Genomic DNA, 23,800 nt, shown 5'->3' with positions numbered 1-23,800 from the left:
CTCAATAGATGCAGAGAAAGCCTTTGACAAAATCCAACACCCATTCATGCTCAAAACTCTACAAAAAATGGGAATAGATGGGAAATTCTTCAAGATAGTGGAGTCTATATATATAGCAAACCTATAGCCAACATCATACTCAATGGACAGAAGCTGAAAGCATTCCCCCTCAGATCGGGGACTAGACAGGGCTGTCCACTGTCACCGTTACTCTTCAACATGGTATTGGAAGTTCTTGCCATAGCAATCAGGCAAGAGAAAGAAATCAAAGGAATACAGATTGGAAGGGAAGAAGTCAAGCTCTCACTATTTGCAGATGATATGATAGTATACATAGAAAGACCTAACGAATCCAGTAGAAAATTACTGGAAGTTGTTAGGCAATATAGCAAGGTATCAGGGCACAAAATCAATGTACAAAAATCAGTGGCATTTCTTTATGCAAACACTAAGTCTGAAGAAGAAGACATCCAGAAATCACTCCCATTTACTGTTTCAGCAAAATCAATCAAATACCTAGGAATAAAGTTGACCAAAGAAGGGAAAGACTTGTATGCCTAAAACTATGAGTTGCTACTCAAGGAAATAGAAACTGATACCAAGAAATGGAAAGATATCCCATGCTCATGGATTGGAAGAATAAATATCATTAAAATGAATATTCTCCCTAGAGCCATATACAAATGTAATGCAATACCCATCAAAGTTTCACCAAGCTTCTTTAAGAGAATAGAACAAACACTATAATCATTTATCTGGAACCTGAAAACACCTAGAATTGCCAAAACCATCTTAAGGAAAAGAAACAGAAATGGAGGCATCACACTCCCAGACCTTAAACTATATTATAAAGCCATCATCATCAAAACAGCATGGTACTGGAACAAAAATAGGCACAAAGACAAGTAGAACACAATTGAAAGCCCAGAAATAAATCCCCACAGCTATGGACATCTACTCTTTGATAAGGGGCCCAAAGGATTAAATGGAAAAAGGAGGCCCTCTTCAATAAATGGTGTTGGGAAAACTGGGTTGTAACATACAGAAGAATGAAATTGAACCACTTTCTCTCACCAGAAACAAAAATCAACTCCAAATGGATCAAAGACCTAGATGTCAGACCAGAAACAATCAAATACTTAGAGGAAAACATTGGTAAAACACTTTCCCACATACACCTCAAGGACATCTTTGATGAATCAAACCCAATTGCAAGGAAGACTAAAGCAGAAACAAACCAATGGGACTACATCAAATTGAAAAGCTTCTGCACATCCAAAGAAACTATTAAACAAACAGAGAGACCCCTCACAGAATGGGAGAAGATCTTCACATGCCAGACATCAGAGAAGAAACTAATCACCAAAATATATAAAGAGCTCAGCAAACTTAGCACCAAAAAAGCAAATGACCCCATCCAAAAATGGGCAGAGGATATGAACAAAACATTCACCTCAGAGGAGATCCAAAAGGCTAAAACACATATGAAAAACTGCTCTAGGTCACTGATTGTCATTGAAATGCAAATGAAGACAACACTAAGATACCACCTCACTCCTGTAAGAATGGCATACATCAAAAAGGACAGCAGCATCAAATGCTAGAGAGGATGTGGGGACAGAGGAACCCTTTTTCATTGCTGGTGGGAATGTAAATTGGTCCAGCCTCTGTGGAGAGCAGTCTGGAAAACTATCACAAGGCTAGACATGGACCTTCCATATGATCCAGTAATTCCTCTCCTGGGGTTATACCCCAAGGACTCCATAACAGCCAACCAAAAAGAGTTGTGTACTCCTATGTTCATAGCAGCACAATTCATAATAGCTAAAACCTGGAAGCAACCCAGGTGCCCAACAACAGATGAGTGGCTGAGAAAGCTGTGGTATATATACACAATGGAATACTATGCAGCTATCAAAAACAATGAACCCACCTTCGCTGACCCATCTTGGACAGAGCTAGAAGGAATTATGTTAAGTGAGCTATGTCAGAAAGATAAAGATGAGTATGGGATGATCCCACTCATCAGCAGAAGCTAAGAAGATCTGAAAGGGAAACTAAAAGCAGGACCTGATCAAATTGTAAGTAGGGCACCAAAGTAAAAACCCAGTGGTGAGGGGTAGACATGCAGCTTCCTGGGCCAGTGGGGGGTGGGAGTGGGCGGGAGGGATGGGTCACAGTCCTTTGGTGGTGGGAATGGTGTTTATGTACACTCCTAGCAAAATGTAGACATATAAATCAGTAGTTAATTAATATGAGAGGGGGAAAATCGATTGTATGTCTCAAAGCTTCTCAAAAGACAAACTGAATCTTTTTGATATATAGGCTGTGTATCTGATATGCATACTCTTCTATTTTTTACTTATTTCACTTAATATAATGCCTTCCAGTTCCACACAAATGCTGAATGATCTCATTATAGGTGGAATTTTAGAACCAAGGTCAAAAAAAGAAAATGAAAAGCTAAACTTGGACTAGGTTGCATGTTCTACAATAAAGTAAAAGTCTCTGTGAAAAGAGCATAGAGGAAAGGATGTGAAGGGACCAGGGGTCTTGGTGTATGATGATTGAAAAAACCTTAGTTGAAGGGTATGACTCTCCTGCAGACACCAAAGGGAGATGATATACTTGTACCCATTTGCCAGAAACTATACTATCAAAATTAACCTCCCCAGTAAAATGGAGAAAAATAAAAGAAATAAGGGGCTAGGCAGTGGTATACCCAGAATCACAAACATTACTCTCTGCGAAGATCCTATATTTAGCCCTCAGTCCCTACCTGCAAGGGGAAAAACTCCACAAGCAGTAAAGCTGGACTGCAAATGTCTCTCTTTTTTCCCCTCTCTCCCCTTTCAATTTCTCTCTTTCTTATCAAATAAAAGAAAAACTCAATTTAGTAGGCAATACAGAAGATCATGAATAGTGAAAGTAGTACTGTGAAAATAGAAAAATACAGTCATGTAAACACATTAACTTGAGCTAGGAGATCGGTTTAAGCTCCTGGTTCACACTTGTATGGGGGAAGCTTCAGGAGTAGTGGAGCAATGCTTTAGGTGTCTATCTTTCTCTTTCCCTCTCTCTCCCTTCTTGATTTCCTTCTGTGTCTATCAGAAAGGAAGAAAGAAATAAAAAAAAAGAATGAGAAAGAATAATGCTCTTAGGAGCCATAGAGTCATCATATCGAAATCAAGCCACTGGTGGAAAGCAACAACAACAACAAAGGAGTTGTTTAAGTCATGTGCAGTACAGATGACTAAAACCAATTAAATAATAAGAGAAAACGTAACCAGACGGGTGCAGTGAGAAGGGATGCTGGGCAGAGCATAGAACTTTGGTGGTGGTGGTGGTGTTGGGAGGTGATGGGAGGGATTGTGTGTAGTGACTTTGATGTATCATGTGTTGACAAGAAAATGCTTCTTAAATAAGATTTATGTTAGACCACTAATAAAAAACAAAAAGAAAACAAATGGATTTACTATACTTCCCAAATTCAGTTTATATTACAACATACTGGCTATCAAAACAGCATGGTATTAGAACAAATACAGATATACAGTTCAATGGAATGGAACAGAGGAAATAAATAAACCCACATATAAATGGACATTTACTATATGACAGAACATTGAATAGAGAAAAAGAAAGATCATTCAGCAAATGATGTGTGAAAAACTGATCAGTCACATATAGAAAATGAAACTACACAATCACGTAACATCATAAACCAAAATGTAAGATGGATTAAAAGCTTATATAATTTGAAAATAAAACACATAGAAGGTAACATCTGTGAAACCTTTCAGGATTTTAAGATCAAAGATGCATTTAGAGACTCAACCTATGAGCAAAAGAAATAAAAATTATACATACATATATATATATATATATATATATATATATATATATATGAGTGGTATTGCTGGATCATAAGGAACACTACTCTGCAATTTAAAAAAAAGATGAGTTTGTATCCTTTGGAACAAAACATATGGAATTGGAGGTGATTCTGCTAAGTGAAAGAAGTGAGGGACAACTGCCAGATATCAGGTTTCATTCATTCATAGGTAGAGTATAAATTACTAAAGTAAACAAACTTGTACAAAAGGAGAATAACCAGACCATATTTTGTGAAATGTAGGAATTAAGGTGATTGGGTAGGGATAGGCTGAGGAGCACAGAACTTTGAAGGGGGGGGTGGTGACTTACAAGTACCAAGCATAGGTATGAAAATACAGTTGAAGCCTGATAATCCCATGAATAAACAAAAAATCATTAGTGAAAGTATTGAAAAAAATACAATGAAATGCCTCAGGAAAGAAAAACATCTGGTATGCCACTGGTGGGAATGCAACTTGGTGAGCCATTATGAAAAACGGTATAGAAAATTCTTAAGCTAAACAAAAATGGATAATACTTTATTATTAAAAAAATACTACTCTTAGGCATAAATACAAAATATTGGATTGTCAGAAAAGCAATGATATATATTTCTATTTCTTGATGTAAAAGTCATGACTGTTCCAATAGCCCATTCATAGAAACACTGATGCCAAGGGATATATGCACTACGATGTTTAATATCCTCATTGTTCACAATAACCAAGTTATTGAACAAATTAAATGCCCATCTATGGAGGACTGGATAAAGAAGCTGAGGAATATTTATCTAATGCAATACCAAATTAAAAAGGATTACACTGTATTCCTAATATCATAAAGGATGGAGCTGGAGTTGATTATGCTTACTGAAACAAGTAAAAGAACTACTTGGTCTTGCTGTTATGTGTGATACTGGTAATGAAAACACATGAGCTTCCACAAAAAAGTTAACAAACTGTCACTCGAACTTTGTGAGCAGTTTGTTGTTTAATAGGTGAAAAAGAAAGTGAATAGAATGTTACTGGTGGGAAAAATGTTTTAAATTATGCCCCTGTTCACACTTAATAATTCTTCTTCTAGCGTTTGCCACACTTAATAATGAAAATAATAATTAAATCAATAATGAAACAGGAAATAGTTTTAAAAATAATAAATGGGAAAAAGACCAACTCATGAAATGTTAAGCTTTGGAATCTTTCCTTCCTTCCTTTCCATTTCTTTTCTTATTTATTTATTTATTTATTTATTTATTTACAAAAGCAATCTTCAGCTATGGGGGACTAAACCTGGAACTTTAAAGTCTCAAGCATGAAGCATTAGAATTTTTGTATAACGGGAGTTGGGCTGTAGCACAGCAGGTTAAGTGCAGGTGGCACAAAGCACAAGGACTGGCATAAAGATCCCGGTTCGAGCCCTGGCTCCCCACCTGCAGGGGAGTCACTTCACAAGCAGTGAAGCAGGTCTGCAGGTGTCGATCTTTCTCTCCCCCTCTCTGTCTTCCCCACCTCTCTCCATTTCTCTCTGTCCTATCCAACAACTATGACAACAAAAATAACTACAACAATAAAACAACAAGGGCAACAAAAGGGAATAAATAAATAAAATAAATATTAAAAAAATAATTTTTGTATAACCATTATGCTATCTCCCCCAGTCCAACTTTTTAATAAATGAAAATTTATGGAATCTCTTTTGTAGAATACTTGAATTGATAACTTACATTTTTTTCAGAATATCAAATTCTTCTTGTTTCTTGTGCTCATCCCTTTTCTCAACAGTCTTTTCAGGGCATCCTTTACTTCTTTGTTGCGCAGGGTATAAATGAGAGGGTTTAAAAATGGTGTGACTACAGTAAAGAAGAAAGTTAAAAATTTGCCATGTTTTGAAGCAAATTGGTTCTTAGGGTCTGTGTAAACCATGGCCACTGTCCCAAATAATATGAAGACAACAATGAGGTGGGAGGAGCAGGTGGCAATGGCCTTCTGCTTTCCTGTGCTAGACTGCATTTTCCTTAAAGCTTGGGCTATGTAGCCATAAGAAGTCAGGATCAGTCCCACCGGCAGGATGGTGAAGAGGACAGCAGAAATGGTCATCTGCCTCTCAGTTATAGATGTGTCTCCACAGGACAGGCGTATGAGGGCAGGGACCTGACAGAGAAAGTCATCCAGCTGGTGGTGAGTGCAGAAGGGCAGTTGGAAGGTGATGGGAGTTTGAGTAGCAGATTCCATCAGTCCACACAAGTAGCACATGAGCACCAGCTTCCAACAGAGTGGAGGGTGCATGATGATGGTGTAGCGCAGAGGCTGGCAGATAGCCACGTAGCGGTCCAGAGCCATCACCACTAACATGACTCCTTGAGTGGCACCAAGACAGAGTATCACACTGAGCTGGATGACACAACCTGTGTAGGTGATGCTTTTGTCTGACCTCCACAAGTTCAACAACATCTGGGGTACAGCATTTGTGGCAAAACAGAGATCCAAGAATGAAAGGTTGCTAAGAAAGAAATACATGGGATTGTAGAGCCAAGGGTCCAGAGAGGAAAGCAGGATGATAGTTGAGTTGGAGAGGATGATCATGATGTATAAGAGGATCACAGTCCAGAAAAGAACCATTTCCAGTTGGGGCCATTCAGAGGAACCAAGCAAAATAAAGCCTTCTGGGATACTCTGGTTGATCATGTTGTTTGTGGCACTGAAACTTGGACAAAGCTGAAAGTAACATTTTGTGAATGGATTTTATAGAAAGGTTATATTTTTATCATTTAGAGAAGGCAATCATTTTTTTTTCAATAACTCTTGAGGCATGGATGTTTCCTTTACACTTGAACAGTAAGATATTCTCTTTCATGAAGTTTTTGAATATTACATTAAAATTTTGTAAGAACATATCGTTTCTAGTTTCTATAATCACAACAATAGATACCTAAGATCATATTCATGTTTTCACCAAATTGTTGCTTCACATGTTCTCAGTGTATCTCTAAAATACGTTGCATGGAACATTTAATCCCAACTTTTCTCATTGAAATGGGTGGTCCCTCTTATAACATGTGTCATTTGCATCATATGTTAATGTTGACAGGAACACTCAACTGTATTATCCCTGAAATAAGGGTTTCCTATCATGAATATAAACACTAAAGATCACAATACTAAGTACACACACAGAGACACACACTCACACAATTCATAATGAATAAAAGGAGCATAGGTGACATGAATATATATTAAATGAGTGAAATTTATGTTGGGCATGTGAAACTTTAATTTTATACAAAATAATATCAATTTCTACCTGTCTTAAAAAATAACATTTATTTATTGGATAGAGATAGCCAGAAATTTGGAGGGTAGGTGGAGATAGAGAGCAACAGAGACAGAGAGAAATTTGTAGGCTTGTTTCACCACTCACAAAACTTTCCCCCTGCATGTGTGGACCTAAGGGCTTAAATCTGGGTCCTTGCACATTGTAACATGGGTTCAACCAGGTGCGCCACCACTCAGCCCCTGTCAATTTCTTTTTATATCTACTTTTAACAATCATATTACCTAAGGAGTTGCTATAATAATGGCCACCTTAGACGACTTTTACCTAAATTATAGGACTATTAGTATAACAGTGTCAGATCCCTTTAAACCTAATACATTCACAAAATGAAAGTGAAAACATATAGCATTATAGGGTGTTCTCTAAATCTTATTGTATAAATGTCCACTACTATTCTCAGTGATCCCTTGGGCATTATGAATACAATTAATAACATTGAGAAAGACAATAAAAATGAGAAAATTCTGTAATCTGTGACTTTTTTATAAACCTATTTCACAAGAAGAGAAATATGATGCAGAAGATGAAGGTAACTGATACTTACCTAGGACATTAGTTTATGGGACATTACTGAGAGTGTAAATTATCTGTCTCCTAGGACCTATAGAAAAATTCTGAGTATATAAATTCTATGATTAGTATAGGTAGCAAAAAATTGTAAGATATACTAAAGCAAGTTTTAGATTGTGGAAATTAAAAATTTTAAGTGAAAACTATGAAGCAATCTGAGGAATATTATAGTGAACTGCTTCTTCTCAATGTAAACTATTATTTATTCACTACAGTTGAGCATTATCACTGTCTACCATGTTCCATGTAACATGCCATACTGTGAGAATATACAGTGAAGAAGACATGAAATGTGCAAATAAATAATAAAGACTGAACTTTCTAAAATAGAAGGCTAAAAATAAAATTTAAGGGTTTTAATCATTGATAGCAACAATGAAGAATGCAAAGAACAAAGAGTGATGATTCTGTTTAGGAGAAAGAGAAATACTACTACTCTGGTGCTGAGAAAATCAATAAGCTACAAAAATTCAGTTGACTAGAAAATGTACTCATATGACACCTCATAAATTATTTTCATAATTCAATTATTTTAAAAAGAAATCCCAAGATTCAAATGCATAGACATGGTTAAATATATCAATTAAACTCATTTTTAATGTTCTCAGTACCCAGAATCTCACTCTAAACAGATTCTTGAATTACATACATAATATTCATTCTGTTACATCAGACTATATCAACTCCTTAGTTCTCTCTCTCCCTCTTCCCTCTCTCTCTCTTTCTCTCTCTCTTTCTCTCTCTCTCTCTCTCTCTCTCTCTCTCTCTCTCTCTCCCTCTCCTCCAGGGTTATAGCTAGGGCTCAGAGCCAGCACTACAAATCCACTCTTCCTGTGGGCATTTTTTTTTCTATTTTTTTGGATAAGGCAGAGAGAAATTGAGAGGGGCAGGGGAAATAGAGAGGGAGAGAGAAAGACAGACACCTGCAGACCTGCTTCACTGCTTGTGAAGCGATGCCCCCCCAGCAGATGGGGAGCTGGGGTCTCAAACTGGAATCTTTGCACTGATCCTTGTGCTTAGTACTATGTGCCCTTAACCTAGTGCGTACAACAGGCCACCGCCCAGCCCCCCTCAACTCCTTAGTTCTCTGTCTACATTTTAATTTCCTGTAGACATTTCCTTTACCTGGAATAGATTGCAATATTTTGCTAAAATTGGTATTTAGGGAAGGAAGTTCTAATTTTTATCTGGATTTTTAAAAATGTGTGTATATATATATATATATGTATATATATATATACATATATATATTTTTTACTTTGGTTGGAGACAGCAGTGAAGAGAGAGGGGTAATGAGGGGAGGGGGCAAAGGGGAGAGGGAGAGACCAGCTGCACTGTTGCTTGAAGTCTGCCCCCTGCAGGGACTAGAATCCAAGTCCTTGTGAATGATAATGTGTGTGCTCAACCAGGTACACAACCTAGGCTCCTTTATCTTGATTTGCAAAATAATATCTTGACTTCAATATTCTTTATGAAAATAAAATAAATTAAGAATAAAAGAATTAGATGAGGAGATGGGAAGATGGCAGACTGAGAAGCTTCTAGTGGCTTGAGCTCTGACCACATCTCCTGGAAACGGTAGGATTTTCTGCCTTTAGTAGGCCAGTCAATAAGGGGTCCTAGCAGTGACACCAAGGAGGTGACTATAACTAAATTTGGGATGAAAGATAGAGTAGAAAAAATGGGAATTTTTTTTTTCTTTTAAATTATAAATCCCATAGCACACCTCCTCCCCCTTACCCCCCATAACCAGTCCCTGAGGACCAGCTCCTAGCAGGCTCCCCTGCTGACCTTCTTTCTTACCAAGATTCCTGTCCCACCAGGGAGTATCATTCATTCTAAGTCTATAGCCTTCTGAAACCTCTGGCCTTTTTTCTTTCTAAGTAGCCAACCCCACCAACCCCACCCCACATAGCTAATTAAATAATTAAAAATAAATAAATAAATAACTCCTTTCACTGCTTTTGATTACTGTTCTTTTGCTTATCTTTTTCTTTTTTCTCTCTCTCTTTCTTTTTTTTTCTTTTTCTCATTCTTGTCATCCTTTCTTCCTTAATCCTACAGCTTCCAAAGCTACAGGCTCCATCCCCCACACCACCAAACAGTGTGCTTTTTTGAATTCATTGTTACACATTTGGGAATTATTTTGGGGAAGAATTCTGACTCAGAGTGGACTCTCACTGCGAGTATCTCTGCTCAACTTCCCTTCCTCCTTTAGCTATCCCTAGAATATACAGCAGATAGTAGATTTGCATAACTGTCTATTTCAGCTATCCTTGTCTAGTCCTGAGGTTTTTATTTTATTTTTTTTTCCTCTTTCTTAAAAATCAGCTGCCTCCATTCACGAGGTTTGAGGTAATCTGGGACAGGGTTTTTTTTTTTTTTACCCTTCTCTATTTTATTTTTAATATTATATAAAGGCATATATCTTTCCCCCCCCTTTAGGTTGATCAGAATTAATTCTTGGGGTATCTTTCATTGCTAGGGTAGTGGGCATCTTATCTATTGTGGGAGGAACTTGTCTCGTTACTCCTATCTCCTCTACAGACTCTCCCCTCCCTCCTCCTCCTAGCTAATTAAAAAATTAAATTAAATTAAATCAAAAATAAAGTAATAAAAAAACTTTCCTTTCACTGCTCTTTAATTACAGCTCTTTTTCTTATCTTTTATCTTTTCTCTCTCTTGTTTCTTTTTTCTTTTTTTTTTATCTTGTCATACACTTCTTCCTTCTTCTTTGCCTTTCTGAGTTTGTGAATTATTTTGGGGAAGAAATCTGACTCAGAGTGGACTCTCCATGTGTGTATCTCTGCTCTACTTCCCTTTCCCCTCTTGTTACCCCTAGAATATACAGTGGATAGTAGATTTGCATAACTGTCTATTCTTGCTATCCCTTCTTACTTTTCTCTTTCTTCTTCACTGGGATTTGGTTACTATTTTTTCACGGACTGGAGACATTGTTTGGGTAACTGGTAGTGATTAAACTGCTTCAATACTTGCTTCAGTTGCTACTGTAATTCCTGAGGTTGGTGAGTGCAATTGTCATAAAGGTATTTAGTACAGTGTTGCTGTACTCAAGACACAACAACTGAGGAACAACAAAGCATGAAAAAGAAACACTTAAATAAAAAAAAATGGGTAGATCAAAAACAAATAAAACTGCTACTCCAATGAATGAAGACAAGAGCCCAGAAGAAACTTAAATCAGCCAGAAGTAACCATAGATAAGAAAAATATGCAAGCAATAATAAACTTATTAATAATAGAAATGAAAACAACATTGGAGGAAAGGAATGGCAGTATTAGGGAAACAACAGTTGAGACCCCCAAGGAAAATACTGATTATCTTGACGCAATTAGAGAACTGAAAGCTGAAATAGCTATAATGAAGAAAGAAGCTGAGGCAAGGGAAAGCAGACTAACAGAAGCAGAAAACAGAATTAGTCAGACAGAGGATGAGTTAGAGAAAATGAAGAAAGAGGTGAAAGAGCTTAAAAAGAGATTGAGAGACACTGAAAACAACAACAGAGACATATGGGATGATCTCAAAAGAAGTAACATTCGTATAATTGGCCTGCCAGAGGAAGAAAGAGAGGAAGGGGAAGCAAACATTCTAGAGGAAATAATAGAAGAAAACTTCCTAGACTTGAATAACAGAAAGGACATCAAGATTCAAGAGGCCCAGAGAGTACCAAACAGAAAAAACCCAGACCTGAAGACACCAAGACACATCATAGTCACAGTGAGAGGGAGTATGGATAAAGAAAGGATCCTAAAGGCTGCAAAAGAGAAACAAAAAGTCACATATAGGGGAAAACCCATAAGATTATTTGCAGACTTCTATACTCAAACTCTAAAAGTCATAAGAGAATGTCAAGATATCTATCAAGCCCTGAATGAAAAAGGGTTTCAACCAAGGATAATATATCCTGCTAGACTTTCATTCAAACTAGATGGAGGGATCAAAACCTTCTTAGACAAACAACAGTTAAAGGAGGCAAGCATCACCAAGCCGGCCCTGAAAGAGGTTCTAAAAGACCTCTTATAAACAAGAACATCACTACAATACTTGCAATATATCAGAGCAAACAAAATTTTTTTTTGAACAATGGCACTAAAACAGCATGGTACTGGAACAAAAATAGGCACAAAGACAAGTAGAACACAATTGAAAGCCCAGAAATAAATCCCCACAGCTATGGACATCTACTCTTTGTTAAGGGGCCCAAAGGATTAAATGGAAAAAGGAGGCCCTCTTCAATAAATGGTGTTGGGAAAACTGGGTTGTAACATACAGAAGAATGAAATTGAACCACTTTCTCTCACCAGAAACAAAAATCAACTCCAAATGGATCAAAGACCTAGATGTCAGACCAGAAACAATCAAATACTTAGAGGAAAACATTGGCAAAACAGTTTCCCACCTACAACTCAAGGACATCTTTGATGAATCAAACCCAATTGCAAGGAAGACTAAAGCAGAAACAAACCAATGGGACTACATCAAATTGAAAAACTTCTGCACATCCAAAGAAACTAATAACAAAGTTAAACTATTAAACAAACAAAGAGACCCCTCACAGAATGGGAGAAGCTTTTCACATGCCATATATCAGACAAGAAACTAATCACCAAAATATAAAAAGAGCTCTGCAAACTTAGCACCAAAAGAGCAAATGACCTCATCGAAAAATGGGCAGAGGATATGAAGAAAATATCCACTACAGAGGAGATCCAAAAGGCTAACAAACATATGAAAAACTGCTCTAGGTCACTGATTGTCAGAGAAATGCAAATTAAGACAACACTAAGATACCACCTCACTCCTGTAAGAATGGCATACATCAAAAAGGACAGCAGCAACAAATGCTGGAGAAGTTGTGGAGACAGAGGAACCCTTTTACTTTGCTGGTGGGAATGTAAACTGGTACAGCCTCTGTGGAGAGCAGTCTGGAAAACTCTCACAAGGCTAGACATGGACCTTCCATATGATCCAGTAATTCCTCTCCTGGGGTTATACCCCAAGGACTCCATAACACCCAACCAAAAAGAGGTGTGTATTCCTATGTTCATAGCAGCACAATTCATAATAACTAAAACCTGGAAGCAACCCAGGTGCCCAACAACAGATGTGTGTCTGAGAAAGCTGTGGTATATATACACAATGAAATACTATGCAGCTATCAAGAACAATGAACCCACCTTCGCTGACCCATCTTGGACAGAGCTAGAAGGAATTATGTTAAGTGAGCTATGTCAGAAAGATAAAGATGAGTATGGGATGATCCCACTCATCAACAGAAGTTGAGGAAGATCTGAAAGGGAAACTAAAAGCAGGACCTGACCAAATTGGAAGTAGGGCACCAAAGTAAAAACCCAGTGGTGAGGAGTATACATGCAGCTTCCTGGGCCAGTGGGGGGTGGGAGTGGGTGGGAGGGATGGGTCACAGTCTTTTGGTGGTGGGAATGGTGTTTATGCACACTTCTAGTAAAATGTAGTCATATATATCACTAGTTAATTAATATGAGAGGGGGAAAATTAATTGTATGTCTCGAAGTTTTTCAGTACACAAACTGAATCTTTTTAATATATAGGCTGTGTAATTGATATGCAGACTCTCTCAAAAGCCTAGACCAAGTAGATCAGAAGCAACCAATAGCACAGCTATATACAAGATATTGGGTACTGTACAGCAAACCCTAACAAAAGGACTTTTCAAAGTGAACTCAATTACCAAATAATGTGATGATAACATTAATTATCGATTGTCTTTTGGAACCCTAAGACAGCAGGAACCTCACATCTCCACTATAGAGCCCCTACTTCCCCCTTGGATAGGGCCCACTTTCCCGTATGCATCTCCTAATCCATATCAAATAATATTGCATCCGCCGATGACAACCTAACCAACGCAACGATTGCCACCTCAACATGCTTCACTTCAGACTGTGTCCAGAGACTTAACGTGTGGAATGACAACCCTTCAGCTTCATTACTCGGGTGAGACCTTTCCTTTCATAGTATACTCTAATTCCATCTCAGGTGGTTCACTTTCTGACAAAGCCCCAAAACCTAGATATACACCAGTTTCTGTGAGAGAGAGCATATGTTCACACGTATCTATAAACTACTGCAAAATATATACCTGAAAGCACAAGTACACTAGAGTTTGCAGTGAGTATCCCCCTAACACTTCCTCTCCACTATTCCAAGCTTTGGGTCCATGATTGCTCAACAATTTGTTTGGCTTTGTATGTTAACTCTCTTTTCAGTCACCAGTTTCCAGATGCCAGCAGGATGCCGGCCAGGCTTCCCTGGACTGAAGACCCCACCAATGTGTCCTGGAGCTCAGCTTCCCCAGAGACCCACCCTACTAGGGAAAGAGAGAGGCAGACTGGGAGCATGGACTGACCATTCAACGCCCATGTTCAGCGGGGAAGCAATTACAGAAACCAGACCTTCTACCTTCTACAACCGACAATGACCCTGGGTCCATGCTCCTAGAGGGATAGAGAGTGGGAAAGTTATCAGGGGAGAGGGTGGGATATGGAGATTGGGTGGTGGGAATTGTGTGGAGTTGTACCCCTCCTATCCTATGGTTTTGTTAATCAATTCTTTCTTAAATAAAAATAAAAAAAAGAAAAGAAAACATGAATAATTAAAAAAAAGAATAAATGAATTATATGTTTTCCTAATGAGATACCTTGAATTAATTAAATATGATTTACATCTTATAAACACCATAATACATATGTGAAACAAAATAAGAAATAAAAGCATTTTAATATCACTATTATAAATATATTTACTGTAACATTTTGATTTCTCCTATCAGCAAAACCTTAAAAAATTGTATACAATGAGATACAAATTCTAATCAATATAAAATGGAATTAAATTATTATATCTCTGTATTTACTGAATATTATAATTTTATCTTTACATTTCCATGTCTATTTTCAGAAGTATTACTCTTTTTAAACTTTTTATTATTTATTATTTTTGTTTTTTATGGAGAGAGATAAATTGAGATAGGGGGAGAGAGAGACACTTGCAGCCCTCTTTCCCATCCATGAAGCTTTCTCCCTACAGGTGGGAGGGAGGTGGGCTTGAACCCAGGTCCTTGAGCAAGCTAATGTATGTGCTTACCCCTGGTGCACCACTGCCCAAGTGCCAGACGTGTTACCCTTTTAATAGTAAATAAAGATAAAGAAATATCACTATTATAAAAGTTTGAGTTATCTAGTCTGAATAACTTAAATTATTTTGCTATTTTATATGGAAGCATCTTTAAAAATGTTGACTAAACAACATAGAGAAATATCTATAAGAATAAATACTTGATTCTGGCTAAGAATATAATTTTTGTCACTTTTAGATTGAGAGTTATTTCAGTGAAAGATTTATCATGGCACTTCTGCTCATATTATTTTTCTCATGATCATAGTAATTCTCATTTTTCATATACCAATTCAGTGAATTAAAATTTGAGATCCTACAGTAGGCTTATTTATGTTTTATTGCTGTGTTTGTTTTTGAAAATTATCCTATAAAAGATTTATTAATGAAAATGTTATAAAGACAGAAAAGAAGTTATAAAGATAGAAAGAGGGCTTGGGAGATGGAGAGGGAGAAAAAGCCAGGAGAACTAGAAAATCATTCTAGCACAAGGAAATAAATGCCAGGAGTCAAACCTGGGCTCTCATGCTCCAGAGTCCAAAGCTTTATCCACCGTGCCACTTCCCTGGCCAATTGCTTCTGCACATTCTTTGACAAAAAGCTTGAGGCATTCCTACTTGACATGTTTGTATATTTGTACTTCTTGTCTGAGACTTTCATACATTAATAATCTTAGCTTTTGATATGCCATTTCTGTGTAAACTCCATAATTTTAATTATATTTGTGGTCTATCTGTTGTCTCTTCAGGCTTATTCTATTTTTCAAATAATTATATATTTTAATATTTTCCATGTCATTTTTATATTTCATTTTCTTTTTTCTGATTTTTGTACCAGACCTCCACACCTACGAGATTCTACCAGTCCAAGCTAAGTCTCCCCTCTCCCCTGTGTCTAGAAATAGAGGAAGAAGGTGAGACACAATAGCACTACTCTACTTCATCTGAAATTACAAGTGTGTTGCTTGCATTGGATGAGGGAGCTTGAGAAGGTAATAGAATCATGGTTATGTAAATCACTTATGTCTGAGGCTCTGCGGTCTCAGGTTTAATCCTCAGCACCACCATAAACCAGAGCTGAGCAGTGCACACGCGTGCAGGCACACACACATCGTGTATTTTACTGGCTGAGCCATCTCCAGGTCTCTTAATTAATTCTTTATATAAATCTTTACCTACACTGTTGCTTTGTCATTATGAAGTTTAATTTTCTACAGATAATCCCTTAATAAATTATTTTCATTAGAATAAAAGGCAAGGATCAAAATGTGTGTCTACAGCAAAAGAAACCACCAACCAAAGAGATCTCCCTCAGATTGGGTGAAGATTTTACATGCCATAAAGCATTTAAGAGGCTAATAACCAAAATATATAAAGAGCTCACCAAAATCAGCAACAAGAAAACAAATGACCCCATCCAAAACTGGGGAGAGCATATGAACAGAATTCTCTCTATAGAAGAGGTTCAAAAGGTCAACAAACATTTAAAAAAAACACTAAGTCATTCATGGTCAGAGAAATGCAAGTAAAGAAAACAATGAGATACCACTTCACTCCTGTGAGAATGTCATACATCAGAAAAATTAGCAGCAATAAATGCTGGAGAGCTTGTGGGGACAACGGAACCCTCCTACACTGCTGGTGGGAATGTAAATTGGTCCAACCCCTATGGAGAGAGGTGTGGGGAACTCTCAGAAGGCTAGAAGTGGACCTACCCTACTACACTGCAATACCTCTCCTGGGGTTATATCCTAAGGAGTCAGACACAGATATCCAAAAAGATGTGTATATACCTATGTTCATAGCAGCACAATTTGTAATAGCCAAAACCTGGAAGCAACCCAGGTGTCCAATGACAAATGAGTGGCTGAGTAAGTTGTGGTCTATATACACACTGGAATACTATTCAGCTATTAAAAATGGTGAACTCACCTTCTTCATCTCATCTTGGATGAAGTTTGAAGGAAACATGCTAAGTGAGATAATTCAGAAAAAGAAAGATGAATATGAGACAATCTCACTTATAGACAGTAGCCAAAAAACAAGACCAGAAGGGAAAACACAAAGCATAACTTGCACTGGAGTTGGTGTATTGCATCAAAGTAAAAGACTCTGGGGTGACAGGAGGGAGGGTTCAGGTCCCGGAACATGATAACAGAGGAGGACCTAGTGGGGGTTAAATTGTTATGTGGAAAACTGAGAAATGTTATGCATGTACAAACTATTGTATTTTACTGTTGAGTGAAAACCATTAATCCCTCAATGAAGCAATTAAAAAATGTGTGTCTAATTTTTATGATATTTTCAAAATGTTTTATATGAGTCCTCTGGAAATTTTATTAATTTCACTTTCCAAGAAGTCTGCTAGAATAATAGCAAATAGTCACAAAAGTCACTGATATGGTTACAGTAAAAAATTAGTCAAACTATTAAGGGGATTATATCTTTTCATCAGAATGCAACACATAATGTTTCTATGATGACACTAGTAACATTTATTAGTTTACCAGTAACTCATGCTGCTGTAATTACTGGTCTGATTCATATAATTTTTTTATTTTTGGAATTTGTTCGCAACGAAAAAAAAAAACCCTAATTAAAAGGAGCATGCACTTGGGAGAGCTATAAAATACTTTTACTTAAAAAAACCTAAAATTAATGGCAATGATTTATTTTATGACTGACCCTGGCTTACATAAAAATTATAAAGGGAACAATAGTATTTAATCATTGAACTCTAACATTTATTATACTATACTAAATAATTTATTTTAATATTAGGACTTTCAAATATTCACTTTTGTGACACATGAGAAATAAAACAGTACATAGCAAAATTCCTGTAACGAGAAAGTGAAAATTCAGTGGATTCAGAATGTACATATTTTTATTGTTGTAGTTATTATTGTTGTTGTTATCGATGTCATCATTGTTAGGACAGAGAGAAATGGAGAGAGGAGGGGAAGACAAAGAGGGGGAGAGAAAGATAGACACCTGCAGACCTGCTTCACCGCCTGTGAAGTGACTCCCTTACAGATGGGGAGCAGGGGGCTTGAACCGGAATCCTTACATGGGTCCTTGCATTTTGCACCACATGCGCTTAACCTGCTGCTCTACCGCCCGACTCCCAGAATGTTCATGTGTTTTAAACATACAATCTCAAGGTTGAAAGGCCACTATAATGATTTACATATCATATATATATATATATATATCTTGTCCACATCATTATATCATCTCACAGAAATTTACATAGTTTTAAGTCCATGGACCTGTCAATATCTTTTAATTTTATCTATCAATTCTGCAATATTTCTTTATTTTCTAATTTTTGTACTTTAGAATGGTAAGTGGCTTACCTGACTTGAAAAGTGGATAAATGATACAATCTGGAAAATAAAGGTCAGAATGACTGAGCATCATCAAGGACATTTTTTTTTTTTGCCTTTGAGTGCTTATTTAAGTATCCCTATTCTGAGTAGCTCCACAATTGAATATATGACATTATATACTCACAAAGAGATGTAGGAAATTGGTAAGAGTTCTTTCTTACTGAAGGAAATAATCTCAAAGGAAAGAGCACAGAAGGGAATAGGTCAAGTCTCTGAGGTACAATCTCAGAATGTAATTAGTTACATGTCCAGGAGAGTTTCAAAAGCTTAGATAATGAAAATAATGTCCCTTTCTCAATTGCAGCATATGGAAGATTAGAATTATATCATATGCTTTTTCAGATAACAGTGAATACAATTAGAAATCAAAAGGAGAAAATTAAGAAAATCACAAAACATAAAAACTGACAAACACGTTTGAACAGTTTTTGGTCTCAAAGCAGTAAAAAATGTGTTGAAAACATCTTGATTAAAGTGAAACGAAACAGTTGATACAAAAAAAAAAAAAAAACAAACAAAAAACCAGTGGCTCCTCACCTGTGAGGGAGTCGCTTCCTAAGCAGTGAAGCAGGTCTGCAGGTGTCTGTCTTTCTCTCTCCCTCTCTGTCTTCCCCTCCTCTCTCCATTTCTCTTTCCTATCCAACAATGACGATATCAATAACAACAACAGTAATAACTACAACAATAAAACAAGGACAACAAAAGGAAATAAATAAAATTTTAAAAAATAATAAAGAGCACATGACGCAAAGTGCAAGGACTGCTGTAAGGATTCTGGTTTTAGCCCCTGGCTCCCCACTGGCAGAGGGGTCGCTTCACAAGTGGTGAAGCTGGTCTACAGGTGTTTATCTTTCTCTCCTGCTCTCTGTCTTCCCCTCCTCTCTCGATTTCTCTCTGTCCTATCCAACAACAGCAATGGCAACAATAACATTAACAACAACAAGGACAACAAAATGGCCTTCAGGACCAATGAATTTGTAGCGCAGGCATTGAGTCCCAGCAATAACCCTAAAGACAAAACAAACAAAAAAACAAAAAAACAAAACAAATAGGACACTTCAGTTTTTTTAAATTAAGTAACATTTATTTATAAGAAAGTATGTATTAGTGGTACAATTGCACACTTCTTTAATATATATCTGTATTTTCACATGTGTCCTCATGATGAAAGAACACAGGATTGCAAAGTCCTATCTTGACAACAACAACTCCCTCCTGGGTGTTATGCTTATGACTTCCTCTGATGTTCCCTAGTCACAGCCAGTCAGATTGATAGGCATAACATCCAGAAATAGAGACACCTGCAGTCTTGCCTCACCACTTGTGAAGCTTTCCTTCTGTAGGTGGGGATGGGTGGCTTGAATTTGTGTCCTCATACGTGGTAATATGTGTGCTCTACAGGGTGCACTACTGCTTGCTCTCTGGTCTTTTTTTTGGTTGTTGTTTGATTTACGTCTTTAAAAAATTATTAATGACTTAATATTGTTTTACAAAATTATAAGATAACAGGGGTATAATTCAGCACCATTCCCACCACCAGAGTTCTGTATCCCTTTTCCCTACATTGGAAGTTACAGTAGTTCTCCCAAGGTTGCAGAAAGGGGGTTAACTATTATTTCTATAACTGTCTATATTTGTATATTGCTTGCCAATTTTTTTTATGGTTCTACCTTCTCTTCTGTTCTGATTCATACCTACACCCATTACCTCTTCCAAATGTCATTCCTTTTTCTTTCTGTTTCTGAGTCCTGATCAAACTGAAGTTCAGAGCCCTCTGGTCATCATCCTCTATCATTTCTCCTCCTCTGGGAGAGACCAAAGTTTTTTTTTTTTTTTTTGGGGGGGTGGTACATAAGATGGGTGGTCTGCCTTCTGTAATTGCTTCTCCATTGGATATAGACATTGACAACTCGATACATACACCCAGCTACTTTATTTTTTTCTTTAATTTTTTTATTTATAAATTATGTCATGGCTGGAAAAAGGACCAGAAAGCTGGATCAAGGAAGAGAGTAGCTCCCTAATATGGGAAAGGGGTATAAAGATTATTGACTGTAAACCCCACCGAATTGATGTGATCTGGGGCCCATAATTAGCTTAGGCGCCTGTGTGAACTCTGCATTCCTCTAGATTTGAGCTGACATTGTGTGATCGTTTTATGAAGAAATCATGAGAATAGATAAGTAACACAAGTTATGATGAATGTCAAACAAAATAAAGAAATGTTAATACCTGGAGATACTCTACCAAAGTTTTCGACAGGCTAACTGTAATAGCTTTAATAGAAAAACAGATTTTATGTGTTCATGGTAGTTTATCTCCTGATATCAAAGCATTGGATCAAATTAGAACAATTGAATGGAATCAGGGAATTCCTCATGAAGGAGCATTTTGTGATCTTGTTTAGTCAGATCCTGAAGATATAAATATTTGGGCAGTCAGTTCCTGGGGAGCAGGTTGGCGGTTTGGTGCAAAAGCCACAAATGTGTTTGTTCATATCAGCAGCTTAAAACTCAACTGCAGAGCTCACCGTCTAATGCATGATTGTGGCTATATATTTATATTTGATGGGAAGCTGGTAGCAGTATGGTCTGATCCTAATTGCTGCTATCATTATGGAAATATTGTTTCAATTACAGTCTTCAAAGATGTAAATACAAGAGAACTTAAGTTATTCCAGGCAATTCCAGATTCAGAGCATGTTACTCCTCTGAGAAAAACAACACCATATTTCCTTCACCCATCCTGCTGATCCGTTTTTCTGCCCTCTTCTTATCCCAAATTTTGTATACTACCTTCTCCAAAATATTTTTTATTGAACACTTTGCTGCTGAAGTGCTGCCTCTTGCCTTTTTTAAACTTAAATTTATCTAAATTTATTGTTTGTTATGGTGTTTATAAAAATGTTTTTCTATCAACTTTCTTTCCATCCTATTCCCACCTTGAACTCATTTGAGAAAACTTGAGAAATATCTTAAGACTCATAGTGCTGCATGTTTCTCTTGCTTATTTACTGGTTTGAGGGAAATAAAATGTGTTTCCCATTTTTAAAAAGGCTTTCCACCTGCAAGGGAGTGGCTTCACAAGTGGTGAAGCAGGTATGCAGGTGTCTTTCTCTCCCCCTCTCTGTCTTCCCCTCCTCTCTCCATTTCTCTCTGTCCTATCCAACAACGATGACAACAATAATAACTACAACAATTTAAAAAAAAAAGGCAGTTGACATAACAGACTACACCGAAATACAGCTTTTGTATCATTCAGCTTCTCTTAGTTTGGTAAGTTTTAAGAAATTTCAGCAGCGAAGTGTTCATTCAGCAGAACAGACTGCAAATGCCTCAAGTTATGTATACCTATCCCAACTTACACTTCATTGTCCTTTGTTGGATAAAATATTTTTTAGAAAATATATGTTGAACATGTGACATGGGCAAAATTGATATTAAATTTGCAGGTCTTTAAGGTCAAATGACATGAAAAATAAAAAATATATATAGGAATAAAGGCATAACCTATCTTAGAAATAGATTTCTTAAATTATTTAATGTATTTATTTTAATGAGAAGGAGCAGAGACAGATACAGAGAGGGAGAACAGTAAAAGGCTCATGTCGGGCTTATGGTGATGATTGGGATTGAACCTGAGGCCCTGGAGATTCAGACTTGAAAGTCTTTTGCATAATCATTATGCTGTTTCCCCTGCCCTTTGTAATAAATTTTATGCTAAATTATGATTTTCAAATCTCTTTTGTAGAATATATGCATGCCATGATTCACAACTTATATTTTGACTTAAAATATCAAAAAAGCTTTCTTTTTGTATTAATCCCCTTTCTCAACAGTCTCTTTAGGGCACCCTTCACCTCTTTGTTCCTCAGGGTATAGATGAGAGGGTTCAGCAAGGGTGTGATGACAGTAAAGAAGAAACTTAAAAATTTCCCATGCTTTGAAGCAAATTGATTCTTAGGGTATGTGTAAACCATGGCCACTGTCCCATAAAACAGAAAGACAACAATGAGGTGGGAGGAGCAGGTGGCAATGGCCTTCTGCCTTCCCACACTAGACTGCATTTTCCCTAAAGCCTGGGCTATGTAGCCATAAGAAATCAAGATCAATCCTACTGGTAGGATGGTGAAGAGGACAGCAGAAATAGTCATCTGCCTCTCAGCTATAGACGTGTCTCCACAGGACAGGCGTATGAGGGCAGGGACCTGACACATAATGTCATCCAGCTGGTGGTGAGTGCAGAAGGGCAGCTGGAAGGTGATGGGAGTTTGAGTAGCAGATTCCATCAGTCCACACAAGTAGCACATGAGCACCAGCTTCCAACAGAGTGGAGGGTGCATGATGATGGTGTAGCTCAGAGGCCGGCAGATAGCCACGTAGCGGTCCAGAGCCATCACCACTAACATGACTCCTTGAGTGGCACCAATGCAGAGCATCACGCAGAGTTGGATGACACAACCTGTGTAGGTGATGCTTTTGTCTGATCCCCACATGTTCAACAACATTTGAGGTATAGCACTTGTGGCAAAGCAGAGATCCAAGAAGGAAAGATTGCTAAGAAATAAGTACATGGGGTTGTAAAGCCGAGGGTCCACAGAAGAAAGTAGGATGATAGTCGAGTTGGAAAGGATTATCATGATGAATAAGAGAATCACAAACCAGAAAAGAACTATTTCCACTGGGGGACACTCTGAATAACCAACCAGAATAAATCCTACGGGGAAACTATTATTAGTCATCCTCTTGTTGTTGGCATTGAAATTTGGAAGAAACTAAATGTAGTATTTCATGAATGGATCTTACAGAAAGGTTATACTGCTCTCATATGTATATGAGAAGCAGTATTATTTTTTCATGGTCTTTGGAGCATGGGATATATCTGTATTTCTCTTACATTTGACAAATATGATTCAGGGAGCCTGTGGTGGCAAACCGGGTTAAGTGCACATAGTAAGAGGTGCAAGGACCTACACAAGATCTCTGTTTGAGCTCCTGCCTCCCTACCTGCAGGAGTCTCACTTCACAGGCAGTGAAGCAGGTCTGCAGGTGCTTTTCTCTCCCCCTCTCTGTTTCCTCTCCTTTTTGTCTTAATGCTCCCCTCCCCCAAAATGAAATACAATAGGAGCAGTAGGTTCGCAGTGCAGGCACCAAGCCCCAGCAATAACCCTGTAGGCAAAAAAAAAAAAAAAAGATTTAATATTTCTTCAAGCCTTTGATTGTCAGATGTAAGAGGTACTTGTATGAATTTACTCTTGAGTTCACCTCTAGTTTTTGTAATATTCTATAGTTTATAACACATATAATGTATATATACATACTCTTGATGGATATTCAGAAGTAGCACTCGTAATAGTAAACAGAAAATATATCACTGTTTTTGGTATTATTTAAACATTTGTTTATTTTAAATATAAATATTCACCCTAAATGTTATTTATACATTTTAATGTC

The 23,800-nt window shown here is 37.2% G+C and overlaps 1 protein-coding gene and 1 pseudogene across 1 annotated transcript; one reads left to right on the top strand and one right to left on the bottom strand.

Annotated features, from left to right (window-relative positions):
- Positions 1–5,606: 5,606 nt before the first annotated feature.
- On the bottom strand, positions 5,607–6,560 carry LOC103107658 (olfactory receptor 2H1-like). Its single transcript, XM_007516466.2, has one exon. The coding sequence runs from the start codon at positions 6,558–6,560 to the stop codon at positions 5,607–5,609; it is 954 nt and encodes a 317-aa protein (XP_007516528.2).
- A 124-nt stretch (positions 6,561–6,684) lies between these two features.
- LOC103107657 (serine/threonine-protein phosphatase 6 catalytic subunit-like) lies at positions 6,685–21,099 on the top strand (annotated as a pseudogene).
- Positions 21,100–23,800: the final 2,701 nt, after the last annotated feature.

The sequence above is a fragment of the Erinaceus europaeus genome, chromosome 2 (genome assembly GCF_950295315.1).
Source record: "Erinaceus europaeus chromosome 2, mEriEur2.1, whole genome shotgun sequence".
In the NCBI taxonomy this organism is placed as follows: Eukaryota; Metazoa; Chordata; class Mammalia; order Eulipotyphla; family Erinaceidae; genus Erinaceus; species Erinaceus europaeus.
The sequence above is the reverse complement of the archived record's forward strand: the minus strand, read 5'-3'. Positions and strand labels throughout refer to the sequence as shown.